This window comes from Amblyomma maculatum, chromosome 5, assembly GCF_055883805.1.
Source record: "Amblyomma maculatum isolate TAMU_Amacu chromosome 5, ASM5588380v1, whole genome shotgun sequence".
Classification (NCBI taxonomy): domain Eukaryota; kingdom Metazoa; phylum Arthropoda; class Arachnida; order Ixodida; family Ixodidae; genus Amblyomma; species Amblyomma maculatum.
The window spans coordinates 17791585-17818195 of record NC_139348.1 but is presented as its reverse complement, the minus strand read 5'-3'; the positions used below and the strand labels follow the sequence as shown (position 1 = coordinate 17818195).

Sequence of the window (26611 nt, the reverse complement as noted above, 5' to 3'; positions counted from 1 at the left end):
TTTCCGCTTCCTTGAGCAATTCCACCTCTATGTGGCAGCCTATTCACACGACTGCTCGGTGGTCGGGTTGCAGTATATGCATTATTACTGAAATAAAATTCAATACGATAGAGAATTTCATCGCTCATTCGTAAATAATTGCCAGAAAGCGCCGAAATAAACTTTATATTTTAACTTATATTTTTAGAAAGTTAGGTGTACGGATGAGGTTAAGAAGTTCGCAGGGGTCAACTTGATGCAGCCAGACCAGAACCGGGCAAATCGGAGAAATATGGGAGAGGCCTCCGCCCTGCAGTGGGTATAGTCAGGCTGATGATGATGACGATGATGAACCTATATTTTATCCATGAAGTAAAAAGCCAGATCGATATGGTCAACAATATAAAAGCTATCAAAGCCAGCCAATAAAACAATGAAATCAAAATTGGCTATGCGGAGTAGAGACTAGACAACATTGAAGATAAAACCAACTCTCTCGAATAAATCGACCACGAAATTGCAACCATCCAAACCTCACTGCAGATGCGTTTTGTTGAAGTCACAAGTGACCGAGCTTGAGGATCATTCAAGGCGCTGCGAGCTCATTTTCTGGGGAATCGATGACCGCCGAGAAACGCGGGCAGAGTCAGTCGAGAGAAAAAAAAAAGAAAGCTATTGTGGCTGACGTGCTTGGTGCCCTACCAGATTCGGTCTTCGAACGCGCACATCACCTCTGCGCATACGGAAGGCAAACAGCGTCCAATCATCGCGAAGCGCTCAAACCTCAGAACAATAGAGCTGTCCCTTTCCATAAGCAAATGAAAGCTAAAGGATAACGACATTACACCAAATGAGGCTTGCTCCAGCTAAGTGGCACGCTGGAAAAAAATAAAGATCTTGCTAGAAGGAAACTAAATGGCGGGCAGTATCAGCTGCGGTACATCGAGCGGCTGATGAACAAAATATTAGGTCGGTGATCCATACACTGACTCTTTTAAAGAGCACGAGCAGCAACCGCTCTCAGCTCATAATCATCCCACAAGCTTGGAACACAGCGATTCGCGAGGGGATGTGGACGTTCTTCTTCGCAGATATCCATTCTTTACACTAATATCCACAGTATCATAAAGAAACGGGATTGTCTTAGCTCCGCCGTCGACACTTGTAGCGCTGATATTCTAGTACGAACCGATACCTGGTTCCACTCAAAGATTGGAGACCACGAGCTTTTTCTTGCCGCAGATAATTTCTCTGTCTACCGCTTTGACTTTTTCGAACGACAAATAGGGTTGGTTGGTTGGTTCATGGGAAGGGAAAGGCGCAGTATCTGTCACACTTGCTCTGTGGACACCTGAACCGCGCCGTAAGGGAAGGGATGAAGGTGGGAGTGAAAGTGGATAGAGAGAAAGGGGGGCCGTAGTGGAGGGCTACGGAGTATTTTCGACCACCTGGGGATCTTTAACGTGCACTGACATCGCACAGCACACGGACGCCACTTCGTTTCGCCTCCATCGAAACGCAGCCGCCGAGGCCGGGATAGGAATTCTGATTCTGTCAACAAATAGTTCGCTTCATGTTGCATTCATTGTCTACCCGCCTATAAAAATTGCTTCGGCACGCGTCGCTTTTAACAACAAAAAAATTATCATTGGCGTCTGCTAGCAGCCCCCTAACACGTACAAAACTTTACTAATGAATTGCATGATATGATTATTATTATTCCTTTTCGTAATCCAAACTGCCCATTTCTCTTGCTCTGAGATTTTAACATGCCAAGCATATCCTCGTCCGCCTCTGTCCTTAAAATGCATCCTTATTCATTACTGGCCAAATAATTGCTTAGAAGTGTGTTCAGCTTTTCCCCTCAAAAAGGATATTACGGAGCCTACGAGAAGAACACACTCGGTGCTAACACCCTCGATCTCTTTCTCGCTCAGCAGCCTAACCTAGATTGCGCAGTCAAAATATGCAAAAAGATCAGTAATGACCCACAATTACAACAAAGCAGATTTTGATGCAATTAACAATGAATTAAATTCCTGTCTGGACGTCTTCCTTACGCACTTTGACAGAGCCCTACAGTTGAAACAAATCGGGCTGTGTTAATAGAAAAAGTTGCTTACCTAAAAATAAAGTGCATTCCTTTTCGCACTGCAACTAACAAGCCAGACGCTCCCTGCAGTAATGGTCACATAAGACGCCTATCAAATAAAAAGAAGCGATTTTAAGGCTCCTTCCTGTAAGGCTCGTTGGAATGCCTACAATTTTCCTCGCAGCGAATCTGCACTAAAACCTGCAGAGAAAACTTAAGTCACACGCTTCCGTCAATGCTAACAAGCGAAGTAAAGAAATACTGCCGCGTAGTTACATAAAAAGATGATGCAACTATAATCCTTGTTGACGAGCTGGAAATGTTATACTTTCTAAACTGGTTGTGTTATTTCTCAATCAATCATTTACAGGAAAATATTTAACAACTTCCAATTAATCGCTCCCAACTAGAACTTGTTGACTACCACGAAATGTTTCCAATTACATTTCAGTCCTCTATTGCTGAATTTGTGATCAAATCTTTCTGACTCTCCTCTACTCCCATTTGTGATAAAATTACCGTGAAATTCTTGCGAAACACTGTTGTTTATTAAATTTTCAGAATTACCAATGCATTTGAGCAGTCGCTTGAAACAGGATAACTACTCATTGGCTATGTGATTCAAATTTATAGGTCAGGCAACGAGAATTCGCCGCTAAATTACCGCCCTATTCACATTGCAGTATAACATGCCAAATATTAGAACAGAGCCTACACTAATGTCTCGCAAACCCTTTTTCGAGCTCGTAACATGGTTTTCGAAAACCTTGCTCTTGCGAAACCCAACTGGCTCAATTCATACATAAGGCAAAGATCAGTACGGAAACCGATGAACAGCAGATTTTATCTTTCTTGATTACGCCAAACCTTTAAAAGATGTGTTAATAATTGTTAATTTACAGACTACGTCTCATGAACGTGGGCCTTAAACTTCTAACGTCAATTGAATGCTTTCTCAAAAACCGTTTACAATACGTGTCAACTAACAATAAAAAATGTGACGCCCTGTTTAGGCCGGCGTTCCTAAAGGTTCAATCAGGGTTCTGTAGTTTTTCTAATATAATTTATATTAACGATTGCCTTCTTCTCTTTCCTCTCATATCCATTTATTTGCCACCGCCCGCCGAGGTGGCGCAGTCGTTACATCATCATTATCATCATCATCATCATCAGCCTGACTATACCAACTGCAGGGCGAAGACCTCTCCCATATTTCTCCAATTAACCAGGTACTGTGTTAGCTGCATCCACTTGACCCCTGCGAACTTCTTAGCCTCATCCCCCCACCTAACTTTCTGCCGCCCCCTACTACGCTTTCCTTCCCTTGGAATCCAGTTTGTTACCCTAAGCGACCATCGGTTATCCTCTCTTCGCACTACATGTCCTGCCCATGCCCATTTCTTCTTCTTAATTTCCACTAGAATGTCAGTAACTTGAGTTATTTCTCTGACCCACTCTGCACGTTTCCTATCTCTTAATGTTACCCCTACCATTTTTCATTTCATAGCCCTCTGCGTTGTCCTCAACTTAAGTAGATCCCTCTTTGTTAGCCTCCCCGTTTCAGCCCCATAGGTGAGTACAGGTATGATGCAACTGTTGTATACTTTCCTCTTGAGCGATGCCGGTAAGCTGCTAGTCATAATCTGCGAGTGCTTGCCAAATGCGCTCCATCCCAATCTTATTCATCTTGTTATTTCCTTTTCATGGTCAGGATCTGCGGTTACTAGATAAGTAGACATATTCGTCTACTACTTCCGGAGCTTCGCTATCCAACGTAAACTGCTGTTCCTTCCCGAGGCTGTTGATAATTACCTTAGTCTTCTGCATATTGATTTTTAAGCCTGCCTTTCTACTCTTCCTGTCTAGGTCATCAATCATTATTTGCAGTTCATCCCCCGAATTACTTAGCAAGGCAATGTCATCAGCAAATCGCAGATTACTGAGGTATTCTCCATCTACCCTTATCCCTAACTGCTCCCATTCCAAGTCTCTGAATACTTCCTCTAATCAAGCTGTGAATAGTACTCGGGAGATCGTGTCTCCTTGCCTAACACCTTTCTTTATGGGAATTTCGTTACTTTCTCTATGCAGACCTATGGTTGCTGTGCAGCCCCTATATATATCTTCCAGCACTTTCACGTACGGCTCGTCTACCCCCTGATTTCGCAATGCCTGCATCACCGCCGAGGTTTTTACTGAATCAAATGTTTTTTCGTAATCAATGAACGCTATGTATAAGGGCTGGTTATATTCTGAGAATTTTTCTATCCCCTGGTTGAAGGTATGGATATGATCGATAGTAGAGTACCGTTTCCGAAAAGCTGCTTGATCCTTTGCTTGATTGCAGTGTAAGGTTGTCCTGATTCTATTCGCGATTACCTCAGTGAATACCTTATACGTAACAGACAGTAAGCTGATTGGTCTGTAATATTTAAGGTCCTTATGGTCCCCGTTCTTATGAATGAGGATAATGTTTGCATTCTTCCATGGTTCCGGTACCATCGATGACACCAGGCACTGCTTATATACAGTGGTAAGTTATTCTAGCACGATATCCCCCCCCCCCCCCCCCCCCCGTCCTTTAACAAATCTGTAGTTATCTGATCCTCTCCAGCTGATTCCCCCCTTTTCATAGTTTCTAATGCTTTCTTTACCTGGTCCTTCGTCACTGGTGGAACGTCTGACTGTTTTTCCCTACCGCCAATCTCATTACGGTCCTGACTACTTTGGCTACTGTAGTGGTGACGGCGCTCGACTATTGTTGGGTACGAACATATATTTTGGAGCGGCAAAAAAGCGCCGCCACTGGCGGACCTACTACCAGTCCCTTCTCTAGAGCGGTGGGAGGCTATACTGGCCAGCTCAGACCCGTTGATTGACGCAATTTCGGGCTACCGAGTGGGCTCATAAGGCCGCCGAGAGCACCGGACTTGAGGCCATCTAAGTGTAACGCCCACAAATCGCTCATTGCTGACAATGTTTTCCAATCCAGAATCCCAAGGACGCGGGATCGAATCCCGGCCTCGGCGGCCGCTTTTCGATGGAGGCGAAAAGCAAGGCGCCTGTGTGCTGTGCGATGTCAATGCACGTTAAAGAACCCCAGGTGGTCGAAATTTCGAGAGTCCTCCACTATGGCGTCTCTCATAGCCTGAGCCGCTTTGGGACGTTAAACCCCCAAAACCAACCAACCAACCATTTCTTTGCCAAAGATTCTGTTATTTTCCGGAAAATTACATGCAGCGATGACGTAACTATTCTTTGATGTCACCTGAATTCCATATCTTTCTGGTACAAACAAGGTTAATAGAAAATAATATTAACAATTGAAAATTTCTCGCGTGTCCAAAACTGCCCTGCTTGTTCTTTAAACCATGTCCCCCTAGAGTCGGTGCTTTCCTAGAACTATCTTGATGTGCACATCACTTGAACTCTCACTTGGTCTCTAAATATCACATATATTATTAAGAATGATAACCGTAAGCAAGGTTATATCCACGGTAACTTCTCTAAAGCCCCTTCATCCCTAAAGCTGCTATTGTACAAAACGTTATATGTCCGAAACTTGAACATGCTGCATCAGTCGGAGACCCTCATCATGAAAAACTCACTTTTAGAAGGCCCAAAACAATTCAGCCCACTTCATTCTGTGACTATAACAGGACCTCTAGGATATGGTCCATGAGAACAAGCCTTAATTTAGCATCGTGAGCTTCCAGTTGCAAAATATTTCGCATCTGTCTTTTCCATAAAATATTTCCTCACTCACGATTGCGTAGTGCAGTCTCAGCCGCATGACCTGTCATCGCGATCAGACCGTGCCTATAAAGTCGGTGTCCAATCTTTGCAGAACTAACGCGTTCTTTCACTAGTTCTTACCTCGTACAGAAGCAGAGTGGAATCACCTTCCCGCACCGACCGCAAAGATTGACGTTTGCCAGCTTTTCAAAAACGCCATAGCTAACACCCTATGAGTATACATATCGGTAACCGTTCAATATTTATCAGCCTCATTTATTTCTGTCGCTTGTTGCATTTTCAATTCTGTGCTTTAAAAGTGTGATAGCTGACATTGTAGGACTGACATACAGGGAACTTTTGAATGCGTAAGCATTAAATGGGTATGTTTTCAATGTCGTTTCATCAGAAAATTTTCGGCAGGATTACTTTCGAACAAAAGGAGTGATAATAAAACGAATGCCTGCACTAGATCGAGAATGGAAAAATTTCGCTGGTAAAACATTTGGTGCATGAGGAGTAATTATGCAATTAATTAGTCAATTATGTCAATTAGACGTCGAAATAGTCATATTCTGCGAGTACTTGTTCAATGCGCTCCATCGCAATCTTATTCTCCTAGATTTTTCTACTCCACTGAATCCAATGCTAAAATTATCCTTTACACTAAAAAAAGTGGTTTCGCATCCATCAAGGCGAACATCGGGAACATTGCGAAGATCGATGGAAGACCGGGGATGGCGGTTGGGTGAGACGGAGACGCCGTTTTGATCGGGATAGTTTCTGTTGCGAAGTTCCTTTTCACTCGATGTGGCATAGGCTGTGCTTGTTTTCGCCACTACTCTACGGAAGACTATAGTTCAAAAGGGTGGCTTTTTGGGCTTGTTGGTGCGTGAACATAGCGAGACTGTAGCGCAAAGCAGACAGGACACACGAGAAGAACGAACAACACGAGCGCTAACTTCCGAGAATCTTTATTTCAGACATGCAGCACATTTATACGCCAAAGATAGGAAATCACTTGTGCTGACAGTATCACCGCCGGAGAAAAGAGAGTTCTTTATCGCATAAACTAATAGACGGAGTGCTAACACAAGTCTCTCCGCAAGCATTTATCTTCTCAGCTTCAATTATCATTCGCGTGGTCATGTCAAAATTTCTTGCTAGCACAACTGTTTGTTCCAAGTACGGTTTGCAAGTTTTCGATTCACAAGAAAGAATATGATCAACAAGAGTACTACCTATCCCATTATTGACGTTACGTGCGTGCTCCATTAATCGCTGATTTAGGCACCGTCCTGTCTGTCCGATGTAGTGGCCACCGCATGATAAAGGTATGTTGTACACAACACCTTTAATGCAACTGACGTAAGGCTTCAGATGACGAGTTGTGCAAGCTCGTGCTCAGTTACTGTTTGATTTGCCAATCTTGCACAAGGAAGAGAGTTTTTTTGGAGCTGAAAATACGACAGTTGTGTTTGCCCTACGTCCAATTCTCTTTAGATTATGTGAAATTCTGTGCATATACGGCATAACAACAAAGCGTTTTCTTCCATCGGACAACGGGGGCTGTTGACACTGATTACTATTGAATTTTCTCAGAAGTTTCTCGGCGACAAATACCTGGACATCGGCAGGGTACCCAGCATTAGTCAACCTTGTGGATTGCTCTTTAAAACTTTCAGTTATCTTGTGGGTACACGACTTTTTCAGAGAGTTCTGGAAACACATGCTGACGATGGCTCTTTTTACGAGTTTTGAATGTGCGGAATGATACGGCAGTACAGGTTTATTACTGCGAGGCTGGTAGGCTCAGCAAATGCGATTAGGGTGGAAGGTGAAGATGAGGTCTAAAAACCTGATAGTGTCATTTACTGGCAATTCAGTGGTTAAAACCAGTGGGTCAAAACATTCCTTCATGACGGTCAAAATGTTAATGGCCTTTGACTCTAATGAGCCAGAGTCACTGTTAACAAGAATTAAGAAATCGTCAACAGCGCTCGTGTTGTTCGTTCTTCTCGTGTGTCCTGTCTGCTTTGCGCTACAGTCTCGCTATGTCTACGGAAGAGTTTCGTGTGTCGCGGTAACGAAGATTCGCTGTGGTTGCCTCCGAGCATCTTGCGCTGTACGCTTAAGCTTCCCATGGCATCCGAAGGAAGCAAGATGCAAACGAAACGCCATGCGTAACCTCTGCAAGGGCGCCCCGACGAACATTTGCACTTGTAGTCCCTTCATTTGCAGCCCTTGTGTGCTGCCTGGAAATAGCGCTGGTGGGCTCCCAAGGAGCGCGTCGTCGCTGAGATAGACGAGGAGAAAAGGCGCGATGCCGTCCCGGGCCCGCGAGGCAGAACGGTGAGCGAGCGAGTTCACGCAAATTATGCAAATTTCCTCTGCGACGCAGGTTTTCAGACACTGCAAATGCAAAGAAGACGCCTTGGAACAAAACAAACTAGAAAAAGAAAAGAATTAAACACGGCGAGAAGAAACAAACCCCCAGGCGGGAGAAAAAGAAAGTGGCGCAGGCGAAGGGGGAGTACGCAGAAGAAGGCACGACGAGCCGATGCTCAGATAGGCTGGCAGGCCGAGAACTGCGGGCCGCAATTCTGCTCCCGACACTGCCAGGACGCGCAAAAAAGAACAGAGCCTTTACGAGTCCTTGTTGCATACGCGCGAGAGGCCGATTGATCAGTGATGTTACAAAAGCTTACAAAGAAAGGTAACACGCCCCGACACTAAAAAAGTGTACATCCAATGCCACTTGGAATAATAAAATATTTGAGAGAAAATTAGAAAAACGACTTGAACAGAACAAATTACACAGAGTGCGAAAAAAACGAGAAATAAAATAAATCTACGTCGTCGCAGCATTTTTTTTTTTTTTTTGTCGCATGTCATGTGCTGGTTGTAGATAGAGCAGAGAAGTGGGCGAGGTGCTTATATAGTGAGCAGGACCATTTCGGTCGCCTAAATGAGAAGCGAATTGCCATTTCGCTTGTCATTTTGCTCCCATCTGTTAGTCTTTCTGGAAGTTAGTTTGCGATGGGTGCGAACCGATGACAAATAGGCCTGGAATTGTATGCCGCTCATTGTAAATGCAAGTATCCACCGGGAAGTTAGAAAAATACTGCGCTTTCGTTAACCCTCATTCCAAACAAACTAAAGACGCTTAAGGCTTTGGCAAACTCTGCCATCTCTCAAATAAAAAATTTAGACGAAGGCAAGTCTGTCTAAATCATTCTGTTTAATTCTGTCTAAATCAAAATAAATACAAACTCAAACTCAAAGCTTCAAAGTGAAGCCTCGTAAAGATTGGCTAGACTTGGTTGTTGCTTGATGGTACTGAGGGACACATCGTCATTGGGACGTTTGGCGAGAGGAGCTTCACGTTTCGCTCCACCCGCCTCTCTCAGTGTGTCTGTGCGGCAGCCAATCGGCAAGTTAAGTCCACTGATTGATTGGATTCGGTGTGTCGTTCTCTAAACCTCTGAGACGCATTCAGTTCACGAAGAGTGTTGACTAGATTCCCATGAAGGCTGCTGTCGTTAAATCGTTCAGAGCTCCGTTGGCACCGGCTAAGAGGCAGCGGAGACTACCTAGACAGAGCGAGCTCCATGGCTCCAGCGTAGCTGCGGGTGTGGGATGTCATGGTTGCCACGTGACTAGAAAGAGGCGTGGTTACCTCGGTTTCGGCGGTGAATGAGTGACGCCATATAGCTTCCACGTGGTTTCTCCTCGATTTAAGGAGTAACACGCGCACTCGAGTACGAGTCAAAAATGGCTGAGCCTTAGCTTGGTTAAGCCCGGTCAGATGCGAAGCATATTGATTGCTAAACTCGGCTTTCCATGGTTCCATGGCACGCTTCCGTCGCCCAGAGGCATTCCAACTCTCCAAACGTGTCGACGTACTACTAGACTCACTGTCCATACTAGTGGAAGCGTTGCTCGTATCAGTGGAGCATCGTTGTCGCCGAGCCGCATGCCGAGCACGCTCCTTGGCCAAACGTTCTGCTCGCTCTTCTGGGCTCTCTGCAGCACGCCGCAGCCTTAGCTTTTCATTCCACCGCTCGGCTGTACTCCCTGGAGGCATCGCCACCTTTTGTGAGGGTCAACTGGAGGCGAGCGCAATCGTCCCCCCTTTATATATATGCGCTATACCACGTGGTCTGCACGGCGTGCAACCGCAGCCGACGGCGCGAGCCGGTCCCCCGTCTCCCCTGTGTCGGGACGTCAGCGTATCACGTGGTGTGACGTCACCATACTACGTGGTCCGCACGGCGTGCAACCGCAGCCGACGGCGCGAGCCGGTCCCCCGTCTCTCCTCTGTCGTGACGTCAGCGTACCACGTGGTGTGACGTAGCATTCCACATTCTTTGCACGGCACGAAGGGCTGTGGTTTACCTCTAGAAATATGCTTCGCATAAAATCTACGGAGTGGAGGGAAGCAGTGAAAGCTTTTAAAATGGCCCGGAATGAAAAGGCGGTGCTGGAGGCGCTATCCCTTCCACCCTTAAGGAGAAGCTCAAGTGTTCTACTAATTTATATAACGACCATTGTGTGAAAGGCATTCCCGCGGAGAGACGACTTCACGTCGTGTTGTACGCCACCCGAAATATCAGGGTGGCCACACTGACAAATGAGATGTATGAGTTCAAGTGTACCCAGTAGGAAAAATAACGCGAGATATTTACGTTCGATTATTATAAGAGTGCCGCTCAAACACGTTCGAGAGTTCCTAGAGTACTTGTGACCCCTGGCGAAACTTCACGCAGACCTCGAAGCCCGTGCCATATCACATGCTGCTTTAAACCAATCAAACGAAGGCGCCCCGGCGGGGCAGCTGTAGTGCACTAGATCGTGACACGAGGGACGAAGGTTCTATTTTACAACTTGACCCTCCATTTTATCTTAACCTAAAGCGGTAGTTTGGCGAATCATGATTCTGTAGCCCCGTCAACTCCGGCATGAGTATTTTCTCCCGAAAGGCGCTATTGTGAATGCGAACGGAGGCACAGCCTCTTAGCTAACAGACCGCTCCAGCTGCATTGCGTCCTTCGCGTTTGCGAGCTGGCTGCTACGGAGAGACTAGCAGGCCCGCGAAGACTCGCGTGCCAATGAAACTCGAGCGGTACGGCTCCTTGTAAATCAACCTCGCACCGTGTGCACCAAGGCACCAAGGCACCAGTAGCAATGCTTTACAAACACTCGTTTCTCTCTCTGTCTCTTTGTCCCAAAAAGCAAAATAAACCCTCAGTCCCCTCTAAGCAACAGAATTGAGAAGTTCCTCGCTTACGGCGCCCCCACGCACAAAACCTAACAGAGACAAAATTTAAGGCTGTGGCATTATGCCGACTTTGCGTCCAATAGTAACAATGGGGAGATCAATTAGACGATCATCATCAAACTAATGACGTATCAAGCTGGACACTCGTAACATAAAGTGTGTGCTCTTTATTTGCATGCAGAAGCTGTGTTTCAACAAGGCCCCACGGTCGAGAGATACACAAGTAATACTACCTGCGGCCGTCGCAAGCAATAAATGATCGGGAGATTAGGGTTGAAAAAGTTGGGAAAAGATTTAAATGGGCAAGTTTGTGTTTCAATGCCAATGCATCACAACGATTGTAAAATGAGCACTCGGAAATGCATATTCCAAGGTATGTCTTTCCAAGACTGAACGAAACAAAATTTTTTGAGGCACTTACGACCCCTTACAGCACTAAATCGAATGCAATAAGAGCTAGTTCACTGTAGTGTTCATTTGACAGAACTCCACCGATCACACACTGCATGACAGTGACTTCTTCCATGCCGGATTCGTGGAGAGCCCGCATGTTGCGCCGCGCCGCCCAGCTTAGGGTGGTGAAAGCTCATGCCAGGATTACCTATTTTGACCAAAAACGGCCGTCAAGCTTGGTGGGCCGCCATGTTGGTCCCCAGCTTAGGAGTGGCACACTTTGCATATGTAGAACCAGGCTGAGGTGAGAGGAGAATTTGGCCGCATTAGCTGATTTGGAACCTTACGTGCGTTTTTGGGACGATCACAGCTTTGTAATTAAAGCGAAATGACATTTGTTATTAGGAAATATCGTTCGCTGACGCATTATTTTAATGCGTAGCATTACTCAGCCGATGAGCGTCGTGTACAGAATATGTACAGAGTCCGCAGTGGCTGTGTGGCTGTGTTTTATTTAGCTGCAATACCACAATTCTGACAGGAATAGAATGTTTATGTCGAGTATAATTCCACTAACGTTACTTTAGGTGCTAATATTGAATACACTATTAGTTGATTGTTATTAAAAATAGAACTGCACACAATAGCATCAAGTCATATATCGTTGGATAGCTTACATCGCGCATAATTGCGCTTGACTATGTGCAAGTCTTAATTGCCGTTATTTAATTAACCGTGATTAACAATTGAACTTTAGGGATGGAGTGCTCTGTGTACCCTGTGTATCATTGGATAGGTTATGTCTGGTACGATTGCAATACAGTAATTGGTGGTCTTTATTAACAGCTGTCAATAAATTAGTTAATTGTTATTAACATTTGAACTTTAGGCTAGTACTAGTAGTAGTAGGCTAGTCAAGTCATATATCACAGGATAGCATATCTAGTATGATTGTAATACACTATTCGCCGGCCTTTGCTAATAGCTGTTGAGTAGTTAATTGTGATTACCAACCGAACTTTAAGCTACAATGTGAGGTCATACTTCACGGGATAGCTTATATCTAGTACTACTGCAATACACTAATCTCCGGTTTTCGTTAATATCCGTTGTTTAGCTATGAATAACACTTGAACTTTAGTCTACACCATAAAGTCATATCAAGGGATGGCTATATCGGTCACGATTCCAGTTCACTAATTGCAGGTCTTAGCTAATAGCCTTTAATTAGTTAATCCTGATTAACATTTCAACATTGCGCTAAAAAGAAACAAGTGTGACATATACTTCGTTTTTTCATTTTTGTGAACCAATTATTATTATTATTATTATTATTATTGTAATTAATGTTATTATTATGAGAGACGACTCCAGAAATTTGCACCACGCGGTCTCCTTTAACATACGCTGACATTGCAATGCGCACAGGTACCTTGATCTGGCCTCCATCGAATCCCCGCCTCGGCGTGGATTCGATTCCGCATCCTTGGCAGTTCAGCACACTAACTATTGCACTCCCGCGGTGGGTCATTTTTGCTATGCTAAATGATTTTGTTTTTTTGGGATTGCTTTCGAGGTGGCCAGAGCAACCCCGTCGGCTCTAATTGTGGGAACAGCAGCTGCCACGCACCTGAGCGTTGAGGATGTTCTCTCGGTGCAGCAGCACTGAGTGCGTGACGGGCGGGTTTGGACAGAGCACCACGTCGTCGACGAGCAGATAGTTCGCGGTGCAGTTGCTTGAAGGCGCATGGAAGCCTTCTAAGCGGAATGAGACGTCGTGGTTGGAGAGAACGGGTGCCTGCCAGCGGCAGTATAGGGGACCGCCTCCACCGAGGACCTCCTCAGAAAACTCGTGGCTCAGCCGGTAGGGTGGCTGCACCGCCGGAAACCTCAGCGAGCCCTGGGAGCGGAGAGGGGAAATTAGAAAACACACAGCGCCAGACAAGACTTTCACATAATAATAAAGTTAAAATTAATTTTCGTCACCTGCAACAACAGGATGCTGAAGGCCTGCAGAAAATGTGATGACTGCTCGGCGAGGTCGCAGGCCGCTTACACTCCTCTTTCAACAGCATCGCAAAAAAGCAGTATGAGTCTAAAACCAGGCTATTAATCATTTTCTCAGTAACATCATGCAGAGGGCATAGCACGTGCATAATTCATTACAAAAAGGGTAAATTTCACAAAATGACGAAAATCAGAACCACAGATAAACTTAGACAACATTAGTTAAAATCTCCTATTGTGCCAAGTCGGTTTTATGGGTCCTGTATTATCTGGTATAAATCTCATTCCGGTATGACCCGCCCTTGTAAAGTTCGGACAGGGTTACGGCAGATCGGTATCTCTAGAAATTGACAGACGAATCCGGTAGGGAGCTTATACCGGGCAGGCCATGCTCGGAATGGAGGGCGAACCCGACAGACCACGTCCGCTATGGATCTCAGTCCGGATAGACCGGTCGGGTATGCAGGTAATACTTGAGAAACCCTTTCCGGAATGCACCTGCAACACGACAGGCCGGTCCTGTATGGATCTGAAACCAGATGTACCGATCTGGTAGGAGATGATATGCCGGAGAGACCATGCACGATTTAACTCAAACCGGACGAACCCCTCTTTTATGGAACTGATACCAGACAGGGTATTTCCGCTTCTCAACTCACGTCGAATTGGTCGATCGAGTTAGATCTGAATGACCATGGCGGAGCATGCTTGCGCTCTTGTTAACGTTTTTTTTTTGTTATTTGGAATACACAGCGTTTCCAGATACCTTGAACCTGTCAATATATCGAAGCGTGCCATAGCGAGTGGTGGTGGTGGTGGTGACTATGGTTTATTTTTGGGGAGGGGGTACTGGTCACGTCTTATGTTGGCCATCTTTGTGGCATCACTCTTGGTGACCAGGGGGAAGGGGAAGTTGGGTTTAGGGGAATGTTGGGGAGGGGAAGGTTGCTGACGCCGCCTATGTCGCCGCCATTTCCGCACGAAGCACTATGGGCCCATGCAGGCCTACAGAACAGAGCTGAGGCCAGACTCCTCCAGATAAATCAGGAGGAGCCGGTGAGCAGAAAGTTGGTTCCGAGATGGGAAGAGCAATTGCCCTTCGGTATCAGCAGGGAGACCAAGATTCCGATAGCCATTCAGAAGTTTCTGGCGATGGCCAGCGGAGGCTGGACACACGAGGAGCAAGTGTCCCAGTGTGCCAGTATTGCCGCAAGAGGGACAGGCTGGGCTGGGAGCTCGGCCACAGGCATACATGCGGGACGGAGTCCACGTGCAGCCTATTCGAAGTCGTAGGAGGAGGGATTTGTCCTTCCGTGAAAGTTTGTCAGAGAGCCGTTGGAGATGTTCACCAGCGGCAATACGACGGTCAGGATGGAAAGACCTTATCGACCTTCTCAAGAGGGGTCTTGAAAAGTCAAAAGGTGTGACAGCCTCAGTGACTGGGGCACCGTTGTCATGCGCCGCTTTGGCCAAGGCATCCGCCTCTTCATTGCCCTGGACTCCAGTATGTCCTGGAACCCAATGTAGGGCCAGTTGATACCCCGAGTCCTGAAGGGCTAGGAGACGGGCTCGGAGAATGTTCACCGAGAGGTTGGTGCCGTGGTAGATAGTCAGGAGCTGCAGAGCAGATCTGGAGTCGCACAGAACATTCACAGGTCCAGGAGGGACACTGGAAGCGATGAACTGTGCGGCTAGGTGTAGACCGGCCAGCTCAGCAGCTGTTGAACTGGCAGGGAATGACAGGCGGCAGGACCTAGACTGGTCTAGCTGCGGTGCTGTCATAGCAGCAGCTGCTTGGAAGGTAGCGGGTCGAACCGAGCCATCCGTAAAGAGGAGTGTAGATTGTCTACACTCCTCAAGGAGGGCTGCAGTTGTCTGCTGGAAGGCAGCTACAGGGGTGTGACGTTTGGTGTGACCATCCGTATCCAAAAAGACAGGAATTGGGGGTCGATTGGGTGGAGGGGGTAGGACTGAGAAACCTGGGACAGGACCGATGATTTCTCTGTACACTGTATACAGCTTACCCATACGAGAATGGGATTTGCTGTGCAGCCGTGCTAGGAGTGAGGCACCATCTGGAGCATGGCTGAGACGATCAATGTGGGTCAGTCCCCTCTGGGCGAGGAGAAGATCCAGAGGGTAGATACCAGCTTCCGCAAGGGTAGCGGGAATCTGTGAGGATTGAGGGACTCCGAGGAATCTTCTAATCCAACGCCTTCGAATCGTGTCGAGACGAATGACTCGAGTCGACCGAAGGGAAACGAAGGGAAGGGCATATAGGATGACCGAAGTCGCCGCTGCCTCGAAGAGCTTGATTGCCCAAGTGGAGGAGCAACCATTGCCATTAGCAAGGAGACGCTGGACTGCTCTTCCCACACGATCGAGATGGGGAATGAGGGCTTTGTCAGCTGGGATCCAGGTGAGACGGTCGTCAATTGTGAGACCTAGGTATCTCACCTGGCGTTTCCATGGAAGAGGGGTTCCTTCGATATGCAAAGTTGCAAGACGGCGGGAACTCCGTGCTCCTCTGGGATGGTAGACGAGGGCCTCAGACTTAGTAGCCGAGAGGGTCAATCCTTTAGATGATAGGAAGTACTGGACGCCGTCCAGTGCCTGTTGCATAGCCTTCCTAGCGGAGACAATACGTCTCTTTGGAGCTCGGATCCAGAGGGCTATGTCATCTGCATAGATGGAGCAGGAAACTTTGTGGATTCTGATCTGCTGAACGAACTTCGGCAGGCCAGCTAGGACGAGGTTGAACAGCCAAGGACTGAGGACTGATCCTTGGGGAACCCCAGATGTAACAGGACGAGGAGAGCTAAGTGTTTGCCCAACTCGAACTTGGAAGGTGCGATTGGAGAGGAACGCCGAGACAAAGCTACGCAGTTTCCCAGTCACTCCAAGGGCATCCAGAGCCTGCTCAATGATGGTATGGGGCAGGTTGTCAAAAGCGGACTGGACATCCAGAAGAACCAGGAAGACAACGTCGCCCGCATATTTGGCTTCCTCAAGGGTGGAGACAACATCCGCTATAGAGTCTGCAGTACAGCGGTGCTTCCGAAATCCTGTCTGCATCTCTGGAAGGAAGTTGGTTGCTCTGGCGATCCATGTGAGTCGTTCCAGGGCAATGAACTCCATGGTCTTGCAGGCTGCAGATGTAAGAGATACAGGACGGTAGGAGGATAGTTGTTTAGCCGGCTTACGGGGCTTAAGGATGGGAACAACGATGGCATTTCTCCAGTTGTCCGGTAGTATGCTGCTGTCCCATGTGTCGTTGAAGACTGCGAGGAGGCGCTTCTTCTCCGGGGCATCCAGATTACGGAGCATCTGGAGTGTAAGTCCGTCAGCGCCAGGAGCTGATTTCTTCTTCGAGCGATTGAGGGCACGTTGAAGCTCATGAGGGGCAATGGGTTCATTGCAGAGGGCAGAGATGGTCTGTGCCAAAGCTGCTGGTGGTGAAGGGGTAGCCCGAAGGGGCGAAGGGGGATTCGCCACTGGAAGTCCAGCGGATGGGGGGGGCGTGGCTGACTTGGAAAGGAAGTCGGCAAGTTGCTCTGCCAAGTCTTGAAAGGAAATGCCTCTTGCGATGGCTGCTCCCAGGACAGGTTGTCGATTGGAGGCAACCTGCAAAAGGGATTTGAGGATGCGCCAGGCAGCAGAGGACTGTCTGGCTGACTGTATGGACCGGCAAATGCTGGCCCAGCTTTCCCGGGAACGACGATTGGCCTGACGACGGCAGCAAGCATCAATCCTGCGGAAGGCCTTCCAATGTTCGGGATGGTGGGTGCGCTCGGCCACTCGCTCAGCCCTTCGTCTGGAGGCCCTAAGTCCGAGTAGACGTAGGTCCGGGACTGGTGCATGTAGTGGTACTGCGCAGGTGATTGTGGAGTTCTTGGCAGAACGTCCAAGAAAATCCAGGAAGTCACCTGCAAGTGGGATGTCTTTCACTCGTTCTCTGAACTCGGCCCATTTGGTAATGGGGTAAAGCTTTTCCCTCCTCCTACCCCTCACAGAGGGGTTAAGGAAGATGGGAAAATGATCCGAGCCCAAAGAGTCAGGTGCTCTGGCCCACGAATAGTGGCAGGCATCAGAGATGAGAGCCAGGTCGATGAAAGAAGATCGTCCTGGCCGAATGAAGGTTGGGGAGGTAGGCTGTAGGAAACGAAGGCCAGCCGCATTGATGGCGTCCAAGAGCTTTTTGCCTCGGGTGGTGCTGGACTGGTTGCCCCATGCCCTGTGGTGGGAGTTGAAATCCCCGCAGATAAGGACATCCTTACCTAGACGGGAATGAAGGGCAATGAGGCAGGAGGGGTCCCAAGGAACTCCTGGAGGGACATATACTGAAGCAACTGTAGTGTCCGTGTCACCCATACGGACGCGCACGGCACAGATCTCCAGTTGTCCTAGGTCAGGTTGGGCAACATCCATCAGTGTGTGGGGTATGTCACTCCTCACATAGATGGCTGTGCGGGGCCTGTGTTGTGGATGCGAAGGATCCAGGCAGGGGGCATCATTGCAGTCCTGGTTGGAGCAGCATGAGCGGCCAGAGTACCCGGTGAATCCTGGTAGTCGGAGGTTCTCCGCTGGGACTCGGGTCTCCTGTAAAGCAAAGACATCAAATTCCAGAGATTTCTGGAGGATTAGATCTTTGAGGTCCGCGTGTCGTACTCGCAGGGAGTTGGTATTCCACTGCAAGACACGCGGTCTCCTGGGAACAGGGTTGCGCCTGTTCCTACGTCTGGCCATGATGGCGAGTGGTAGGGCTCTCAGTAATGAGAGCAGCAGCTTCTCCCAATCGGCGAGCGCCAGAGTTGGGTGGGAGCTGGGTCATGAGCGCTTGGACAGCAAGTCGTAGCGCTTCGGTTACCGAAGTGAGTGTGGCTTGGATATCCACCGCCACAGGTTGCTGAGGGGGCTCCCTAGCTGGTACGCTGGGGTGCTTGGGACTCCGTGACTGGAGGGCCTTTGAGTAGGATTCGAACTGGGTAGACCCAGACCCAGTGGGCTGAAGAGGGCGGAGCTCGTTGAGCACTTGCCGCCGATCTTCAGGTGTTGTTGTCTTGCGGAGAGCCGTGGTTAGCTGCTGTTGGTGTCGCCACTTGGGACACGAGGGATCAGCAGCCCGGTGCCGACCTCCGCAATGAAAACACTTGGGAGTGCTAGAAGTGCACTTCCGAGTGTGGTGTGATCCGCCGCAGATGGAGCAGCGATCAGGCCTGGTGCAAGCGGCGGAGACATGATTAAAGGCTCCGCAGCGGGTGCACTGGAGGGGACGAGCTTTCAGTGGTCGAACAGCAAACTTCATCCCATTGATGTAGACATGGTTAGGTGGAGGGGCAGCGAAGCGGACGGAGACAGGGCGGCCTCGACGACGGACGCCGAGTATCTCAACATCAGCCTCAATGCCCTCGGCAATGTCCTGTTCCCGGACCTCGCGATCGACGCCGAAGATAGTGCCCACATGGAAGTCCATGCGGGAAGCCTCGAACGAGCGAACGGGAATATCGAGGAGGGACTTGAGGGTCAGGAGGTGATCGCGGGCTTCTTGGGATGACACATCAGCAGCCACGATGTTTCGTTTCCGGTTGAGCCGGACCTCAATGACCCCTGGCTGGCCATACAGATAGGCACTCATGTGTTCCTTGATGGTTGCCCTCAAAGAAGTGTTCTTCTCTCGAGGGGTGAACAGCACCGTGGCCACACGAGTCACCTTGGGGCGGTTGATTCGGCGTGTGACCGTAGTCCAACCACCGTTATCCCGATCGCGATCAGGAGCCGGATGGTTGGAGCGGGAAGGCTGTTGTGCCGTGGTGGAGTTAGCCTGGTCCTGAGTTCAATCAGAGGAGATAAACCAGGGAACCTCAGGAGGCGAACCGGAGGATGGTAGGGCAGCGGTCTTGTCAGAATCTTGATGTTCAAGATCCTCGCCTAAGGCTGCAAAGGAGTTATGCAGAGTTACTTCACCTTGGGAAGTGAGCTCTTGCGAGGGTCCGGAGGAACGAGGCTTGCGGAGGCGGCTCGCAGTTGCGAGTACCTCGTCCAGTGCCTTGAGCTGGGAGTCAAGGTCTTCTTTTCCAGCTGGAAAGGAAGTAGATGAAGTGTTGCTCTCACCAGATATGACAGCCTCGAGTGCCTGGAGAGACGCCTCTGGCTGTCCGGTAGGGAGCACCATAGCGAGTAGGTGTGCCTGCATCGCATCGAATTTGCGCATTCTTCCCCGCGAGCATATATGCGCTCATTTTAAGCAATAATCGCGACAGCTTCTCCGATGTTAAGGTGTAACTTATCGGCGACTACAGGATAACACCCGCAAATGAGAGAGAAGCACAGGCGAGTAAAATATAAAGCAGCTCAGAACTGATCGATCTAAACTGGAAAAAGGCGGAAACAAATATTCCTAAAGACATCCGCAGGGAAGACGAAATTCCAATCAAGCTGATTATTATATGAACTTGGTGCAAGAAACAAGGAAACATTGCTAGAACTTTGGAAAAAAGTCATAACGAATGAGCAATTTCTATGCAGCTGAGGAGAGAGCAAAAAGATTTTGATTTCTAAAGCGAAAAGAGATAGAACGCACATAAAATCCTACAGGACGATTACGATATCACCTGTTACATACAGGCTGGTAATACAGACGGTGAACGTAAAATGTGGACATGGATAGAAAGTAATCACATATACAGAAAACTTCAGTAAAAACAAAAACAAATGCCGCACCGCGGCATCCGAGATCACTCCCGCGCGCGTTTCTCTCCGAACGTTCCAATCGGCGCGAGCCCCAGCCAAATGTAAGTTCGTCGATTCCTCCAAGCGCCACCAGGCGGCAGTGCGCACTTAGGCATCGATGCATCGTCCAGCTCGTTCTCTCGTTTTCTGCGCGCATAGACCAAGGAGGTTATATAGAACTTCTGGAGTGGCGGTGCCCCATGGACGCCAATGCGAGCGGGTGAAGCCAACACCACCTAGACTACTAGTCTAGGCGGTGTTGGTGAAGCCGGTCGAGTCAGCGGTTGCCATGTAGCAAGAGGCAAAAAGCACGCGGCGCCGGCCAGCGCAAGCGCATGGCGCGCGTTTCGCGAGCACTTGCGCGCATGTGAATTTAAGAAAATCTTAGTGAAATCATCTTGTCGTCAAATTCCATTGTTTAGACTGCCAATTTCTGTTTCGTACGCCTTACATTTTGATGAGAGTGGATGTAATCGGGGCCGAGCTATTATAATGTTCTCCAGATCTTTTTCCCTGCTTCTTGGACCAAAAAACACTCTGCGCTGCGGCGCACATAGCACATCCGTAAACTGAGTTTCAAAATTAGAGCACACAGTTGACGAACACAGTTTCGGGAGGTGAATATGCCCTTAAATCTGCATTGCGGCACGTATGCTTCGCTGACCGTATGAAAATTTTCTGTCCAAATGAGCGGCATTCGTTGCCTGCTTTACCAACGCTGAATCAACTCTGTTACTTTATTGATATTAATAGCATTTGAAAAATATAATAACACTGCGACTTCTAGAACTAGTGCGACATCTTTCAAACTCTTTTGGGTAGCACTGTGAGAAAAAATGACATCCTTTTAATAAAAATGTTTCAAGCTGCAAAAGTGTTATGATGATGTTACAGAATTTATGAAGTGCAGGAAAGAAACGAATGACCGTGTCTTCTTTCAGATGCTTCTGCCAATTGCTAACCGAGGGGACGAACGCGCCAACGCCAGATGTTAGTTTCTTTCAAGCGGTCAAAAAAAAGAAAAAATCGGGAGCCCTTAGCATTCATTCCTTACGTGCTTTGAGTCTGTAAACATTGAGACAGTTTCGCTCCTACCAAGCGTTTATTTTAGCCGAGTGAGACCCGCGTTAGTTCGGGTTTACATCGTTTTGCGTAGTTTACCATTTGATTTTGAATTATACTCGTATAGACCTTTATAACAATATATGGCTTCATTTTGTACCCTAAAGTTCTATTGTTAATGAAATCACCTAATTAAAGCTCATTAGCTAATACCAGCAAATCTTATAGTGCAATATCTTGTTCACGATACAAGCTATTTAACGATATATGACTTGATCCTGTAGCGGAAAGTTAAATTTAAACAAAGGACTAATTTATTTCCTTTTATTTATTTCATTTTATTATTGATAGCAATTAAGGCTTATAATAAGTCTAGTGCAATTATACTCGACATAAGCTATTCAACGACATAACACTTGAAGCTCTCATGCTCGAGATAATCAACACAGCACATTTATACACATTGTATAAATGCGCTGTGCCGTAGGATCCAATATGCTCATTAAATACACATTTTCTTTTTCAGAACTTTTTAGCTGAAGTTTTATCCGATGCGATCCAAAAGAGCGTGAAGATATCCAGGCAAGTGCAAAGTAGCGTAGAGCCGCAAATGGGGCGCTATATATGGAAGCGCCCCTTGGCGATACCTCCTTCTTGCTTCTTGCAAGATGGCGGACGCCGGCTTCACTTTTCACGCACCGCCTCCACTTCGACACTATTCACCATCAGGTTTAGCTGGCGGTAGTTGTGGCAACCCTGCATTGTGGAGACGCCATAACGTTGGGCGGTTCGAAATTAAAAGCACACAAACAAATGCCTCCGAAGCGCCGGCCCCGGTCTACCAACTGCGCGCCGTTCATTTGTCGCACACTTGAGACGCCGTTTGGAACGCCGTCCAACCAGAGCTCAGATTTCACAGGCGCCGTGTTATGGTTCGCCGCACCCCCTCTCTCTCTCTCTCTCTCTCTCTCTCTCTCTCTCTCTCTCTCTCTCTCTCTCTCTCTCTCTCTCTCTCTCTCTCTCTCTCTCTCTTTCTTTCCTCCTCTCCGATGTTGCGTTGTGTGTGCCCCGCCGGGGTGGTGCAGTGGTAAGACGCCCGACTACTGTGCCTCAGCACCCGGGTTCGAACCCGACCTCAGCGGCTGCGTTTCGACGGAGGCGAAACGAAGAGGCGTCCATGTGTTATGCGATGTCATCGCACGCTAAAGATCCCAAGGTGGTCGAATTACTCCGTAGCCCTCCACTACAGCTCCTCTTTCTCTCTTTCCACTTTCACTCCCACCTTCCTCCCTTCCATTACGGCGTGGTTGTGGTGTCCACAGAAAACAAGTGAGACAGTTACCGCGCCTTTCCCTTCCTATAAATCAATCTCAATCTGCGTTGTGTGTGCCATGGTTGCCAGTAAAGCTGCAATGACGTCACGTGAATAAGCTCTGCACATTGACGAAAACTTTGTTACGAATGTGTCATGCAGCCTTTCAATTTTAGCTGGTTTTCCAGCCAAGACTCACCGCAATGTATGTCCGAATTGTCTCACAATTTAGGTGTCGTGTTTACTACCGAAGCGGAGTGTTGATGTTCTTGTCGCGCTCACAAAATGCGTTCCGTTCTACTAAGAATTTACGCATTGTGCTCGTATAGATAGCTTTCTTTGCTTGTGAAACAGGTACTCGTCAAGACTACCTCGTGTATGTGGTAGCCTTTGAGTGCCTAACGGTTACTCGTGAAGCCGGCGGTCAATAAGCATCACGAGCGTATGCTCGAGTGGTCAAATGCATGAACATTTCTTAGCTGCAAGGTCTTGTTGCAATTTGGTGAAGTGTGACGTTTGTTTTTCTCCCCATTTTTAATCCTGTCTTGTGCGCTTGCTTGCTAATATAACAAATTCCAGTGGAGCGTACATCGCTACATTCCACTGTAGCGTACATGTCGCTAGCTTATGTTGCCTTACTTTGAGAGGGGCTCTCTTCTAGCTTGCGCAACAATGAAGGACCACGGCACTGACACAGCGAAGATAATCATAAAAAAGTTGCTTAGGCCACAACTTTTCAACACAGGAAAAATATTAATTGATCAAGCAGCTTACCAGAAAAAAACAAAACAAAAAAACTGCTGAGCAAGATAGGAACTGCATGTTTAGTCTGGCGAGTTTTATCTTTGCGAATGTAAAACTACGCTAGTCATCATGTAGTGATTGAACTTTGTAAAAAACGAAATGTTTGTGTGCACTTCTTGATTGTGCTTGCCCATATTATTTTTCATTTTGTCCACCTCATGAGTTTTGTAAATAAACATGTCTTTTTTAAATTGCTCACGCTGTTTGCCTGCCTCGTAATTTAGTTCAGAAAGTTGCTAGTATCATTAACAACCGGCGGAGGTTTAGTGCCAAAAATGTTCTTACAAGTTCCGCGTATCATTGAAAGCTAATAAAAAATTTCTAACTAGTGTGGCAGGCGCGTATGATAGTCGTATTACCCGCCCTGTGTAATCATAAATCGTTTGAATTAACCCACTTGCTCGGCTTCGCCCTCTGCGTGTATAGGCATATGAGTAAAAATTAAAAATAAAAGCACTGCACCCAGTCTGTAGCATATGCAAACAAGTGAAAACAAGAAATAAGTTGCAACTGGCGTGATAATTGCGCATAAAGTTATGCTATAATGGGCCGCGTAGTTTAAAAACGAGGTAATAGCTTCTCTTCACTTTCTATCGTATAAGCTGGCCCGTTTTTAACGGGATCACTTCCAAAAACCTCGCATACACTCATATGACGGCAGAGGTGCCTGAACGTTTACCCTTCACTTCTATCAAACTTGCGTGCTTACGATCTTCCAAGGCTGCTTTAAAACCGCGAGAGAAAAAAAAAAAAGCTATCGTGACATATGCGTCCAAGTTAGCAATAATCTTGTGGCTAGTGGCGGAATCATTTATAGAATTGCATTCACGCGATGGATGTTTATGTAAGCCGCCACACTCGTAAATACTATGTTTAGCGAGTTAATGAACTCGCAAATGCACGGCATGTATATAAACACTGACAAAAAAAAAAGAAAGAAAAAGACGCGGAACCACAGCAGAGAGCGCTAAGCAAGGCATTCATGCTTCGGCCAGGCATGCAACTTCGGGTCGTCGCTTCCTAACTTTGCGCATGTGGGCCCCATATTATTAGTATTTTAACAATCGCAAAATTGTTGCCTACAGTCTTGCCCGTCCGTAGCATTTTAAAGTTGGCAGCTGGACTGTGGTTCAAGTGCAACTTGAGGAAACGTGTTTTATAGTTTACGCCAAGCTGCTGCTGTTGTTTTTGTTGTTGTGGCTGTAGGAAGAAGGAAAAGAAAATGCACGGGCCTGCTACTGGCTCTGTAGCTGAGCCACCTCCGCTGCCTATACTCCGTTTCATACATCAGGTGCAACGCAGCGAAAGCTATGCAAATAGTCCGCAAGAAAAAAAAAAAACAGGAGGCGTATCACTACGCGCTCGTTCTGTAGGCGAGTAGTTCCTGCCGAAACGGGCTCTATTCCGAGCATACACGTTTGCAATAATATGCTTCGCATGCTTAGACATCTTCACAAAGCGGATCTTATAGAAAAAATGTGCACCAAAGAACCATTTTCTCAAAAAGAGATTCGCAGCGCGGAGGGCATAGCCCAGCCAGCGCCATCTGGTGACACAGCTGGCAAGGTTGCGGGGCAGCAAAACGCGGCACGAACAAAACCGACATAAAAAAACATACAAATTAGCCGAATCCGACCTTTTCTCCCTAAAAAAGGTGCTTTTTATGAAGTTGATGGCAAATGTAAAATGTATTAGGCTTGCAGACAAAGCAACTAATATTTTCTCTCATCAAGAGCAGGCACTATTTTTTATTGCGGATGCGGAGAGCGCAAACAAACGCTGTAGCTTTGGTAGTGTTGCACTTGATGTATGAAACGGAGTATAGTGCAGACAGAAGAAAAAATAGAGAAGAAAGAAAAGGAAGAGGGAAAGAAAGACGCGCGCCGCAACAACAGCCGTCGTCCACCACGAAGTGGTGGCGGGTGCAATGACGGCCTACAACAGACAAAAATTCGGTGGCAGGCTAGTCCCCGTCGCAAGCGGCGGTGACCTACCTGTCCCAGCCCCATGAGGAGAGTACCACACTCGCGCCAAGCTCCGCGGAACACTTGATGCATTAAAACCCCTCAATAAACTAAAAGTAGCGCCAACTTGTGAAGATTGCCGCCCGTCTCCTCTCCGGCCCTCTCCTTCGGCATTTGACCCTCCCATTGGCTGAGCGCCGTTACGTGTTTGCGCGCCCTTTCAACCGGTGCAAAACGACGCGACGGGCGTCGATCAAGGCAGCCGTGACCAGCGCCTGCTCCGTAGAGTGCGCGCTAGTCGTACACCGCGTAGGTGGAGCCACGGTCGAAATACGAAAGGAGGAGCGGCGCCGCCGGAGGAGGAGAGAGGAGATGGCGCTACTTTTAGTTTTATTGCGAAATCAATACTATTTTCACTTTTCCGCCCTTCGCGTAGCGAGGCGGTAGCTACCATTAGAGAGTTTTAGTACTGCGTACGTAAGCATACGCAGAACCCTTGCGTACGTAGGCGGCCTGCGTGCTGCTTACTGCGCATGCGTCATACGCATCACGATTCTTGCGTACTGCGTATACGTGCTCGCGTACGCAGAAATCCCTACATCTGCGTGCGTTCGCTGAACCGTCTGCGTGTTGCTCTCGCGTATGAGAAAGCTCGACAGACACGTTTGGCTATATGGCCCCGCATGATAAGCAGCAAACACGCAGCGCGTGTTCGTTCCTTTTCTTTTCATTGCAGGTGATTTGACGTTTCGCAAGAAGTAAAAACTTCTAATTCATTTGTTGCTCCGCAGTAGAGGGCGTGGATTGCCTTATGCGACGCACAAATTGTTTTCTATGAATGCGCTGCTCGAACGCTTGAACTTCTAGCTGGTGTATTTCGTCGCCAGGATCTCTGAAACTCGAAGCAGTAAATACCAATTTTCCCGTGGGCTTTACACCTATAGACAAACGCCGTATTCACAAACAAATGGTGCGCTCGCGACCCCGCCGCCGCCGGCTTACCCCCTATGAGAATATGTGGAAGCGAAAGATTTCAAAACCATTTAAGGTCTTCACGGCGCAACTATGATTTTGTTTTTGGTATAGAGCAACTACAAGCATCCTAGAACAGACTGTGAAAGTATGAAATGCCATTTCAAAGGAGGAGTATCTATATAACGCTGCGTGACTTATAGGGGTATGAGCTGGTAGGGCCCTTAGAAAACACGTGAACACAACTTACCGCAGTATCTTTCTTGTTTAGTACATTACGA

The 26611-nt window shown here is 47.6% G+C and overlaps 1 protein-coding gene across 1 annotated transcript in view; it reads right to left on the bottom strand.

Annotated features, from left to right (window-relative positions):
* The window catches only part of LOC146187821 (uncharacterized), a 250092-nt gene that overhangs the window by 9670 nt on the left and 213811 nt on the right, over positions 1-26611 (bottom strand). The window contains exon 12 of the mRNA XM_084604926.1: positions 13111-13380. Within this exon, the coding sequence (XP_084461052.1) occupies positions 13111-13380 (270 nt within the window). The remainder of the gene's footprint in view (positions 1-13110; positions 13381-26611) is intronic.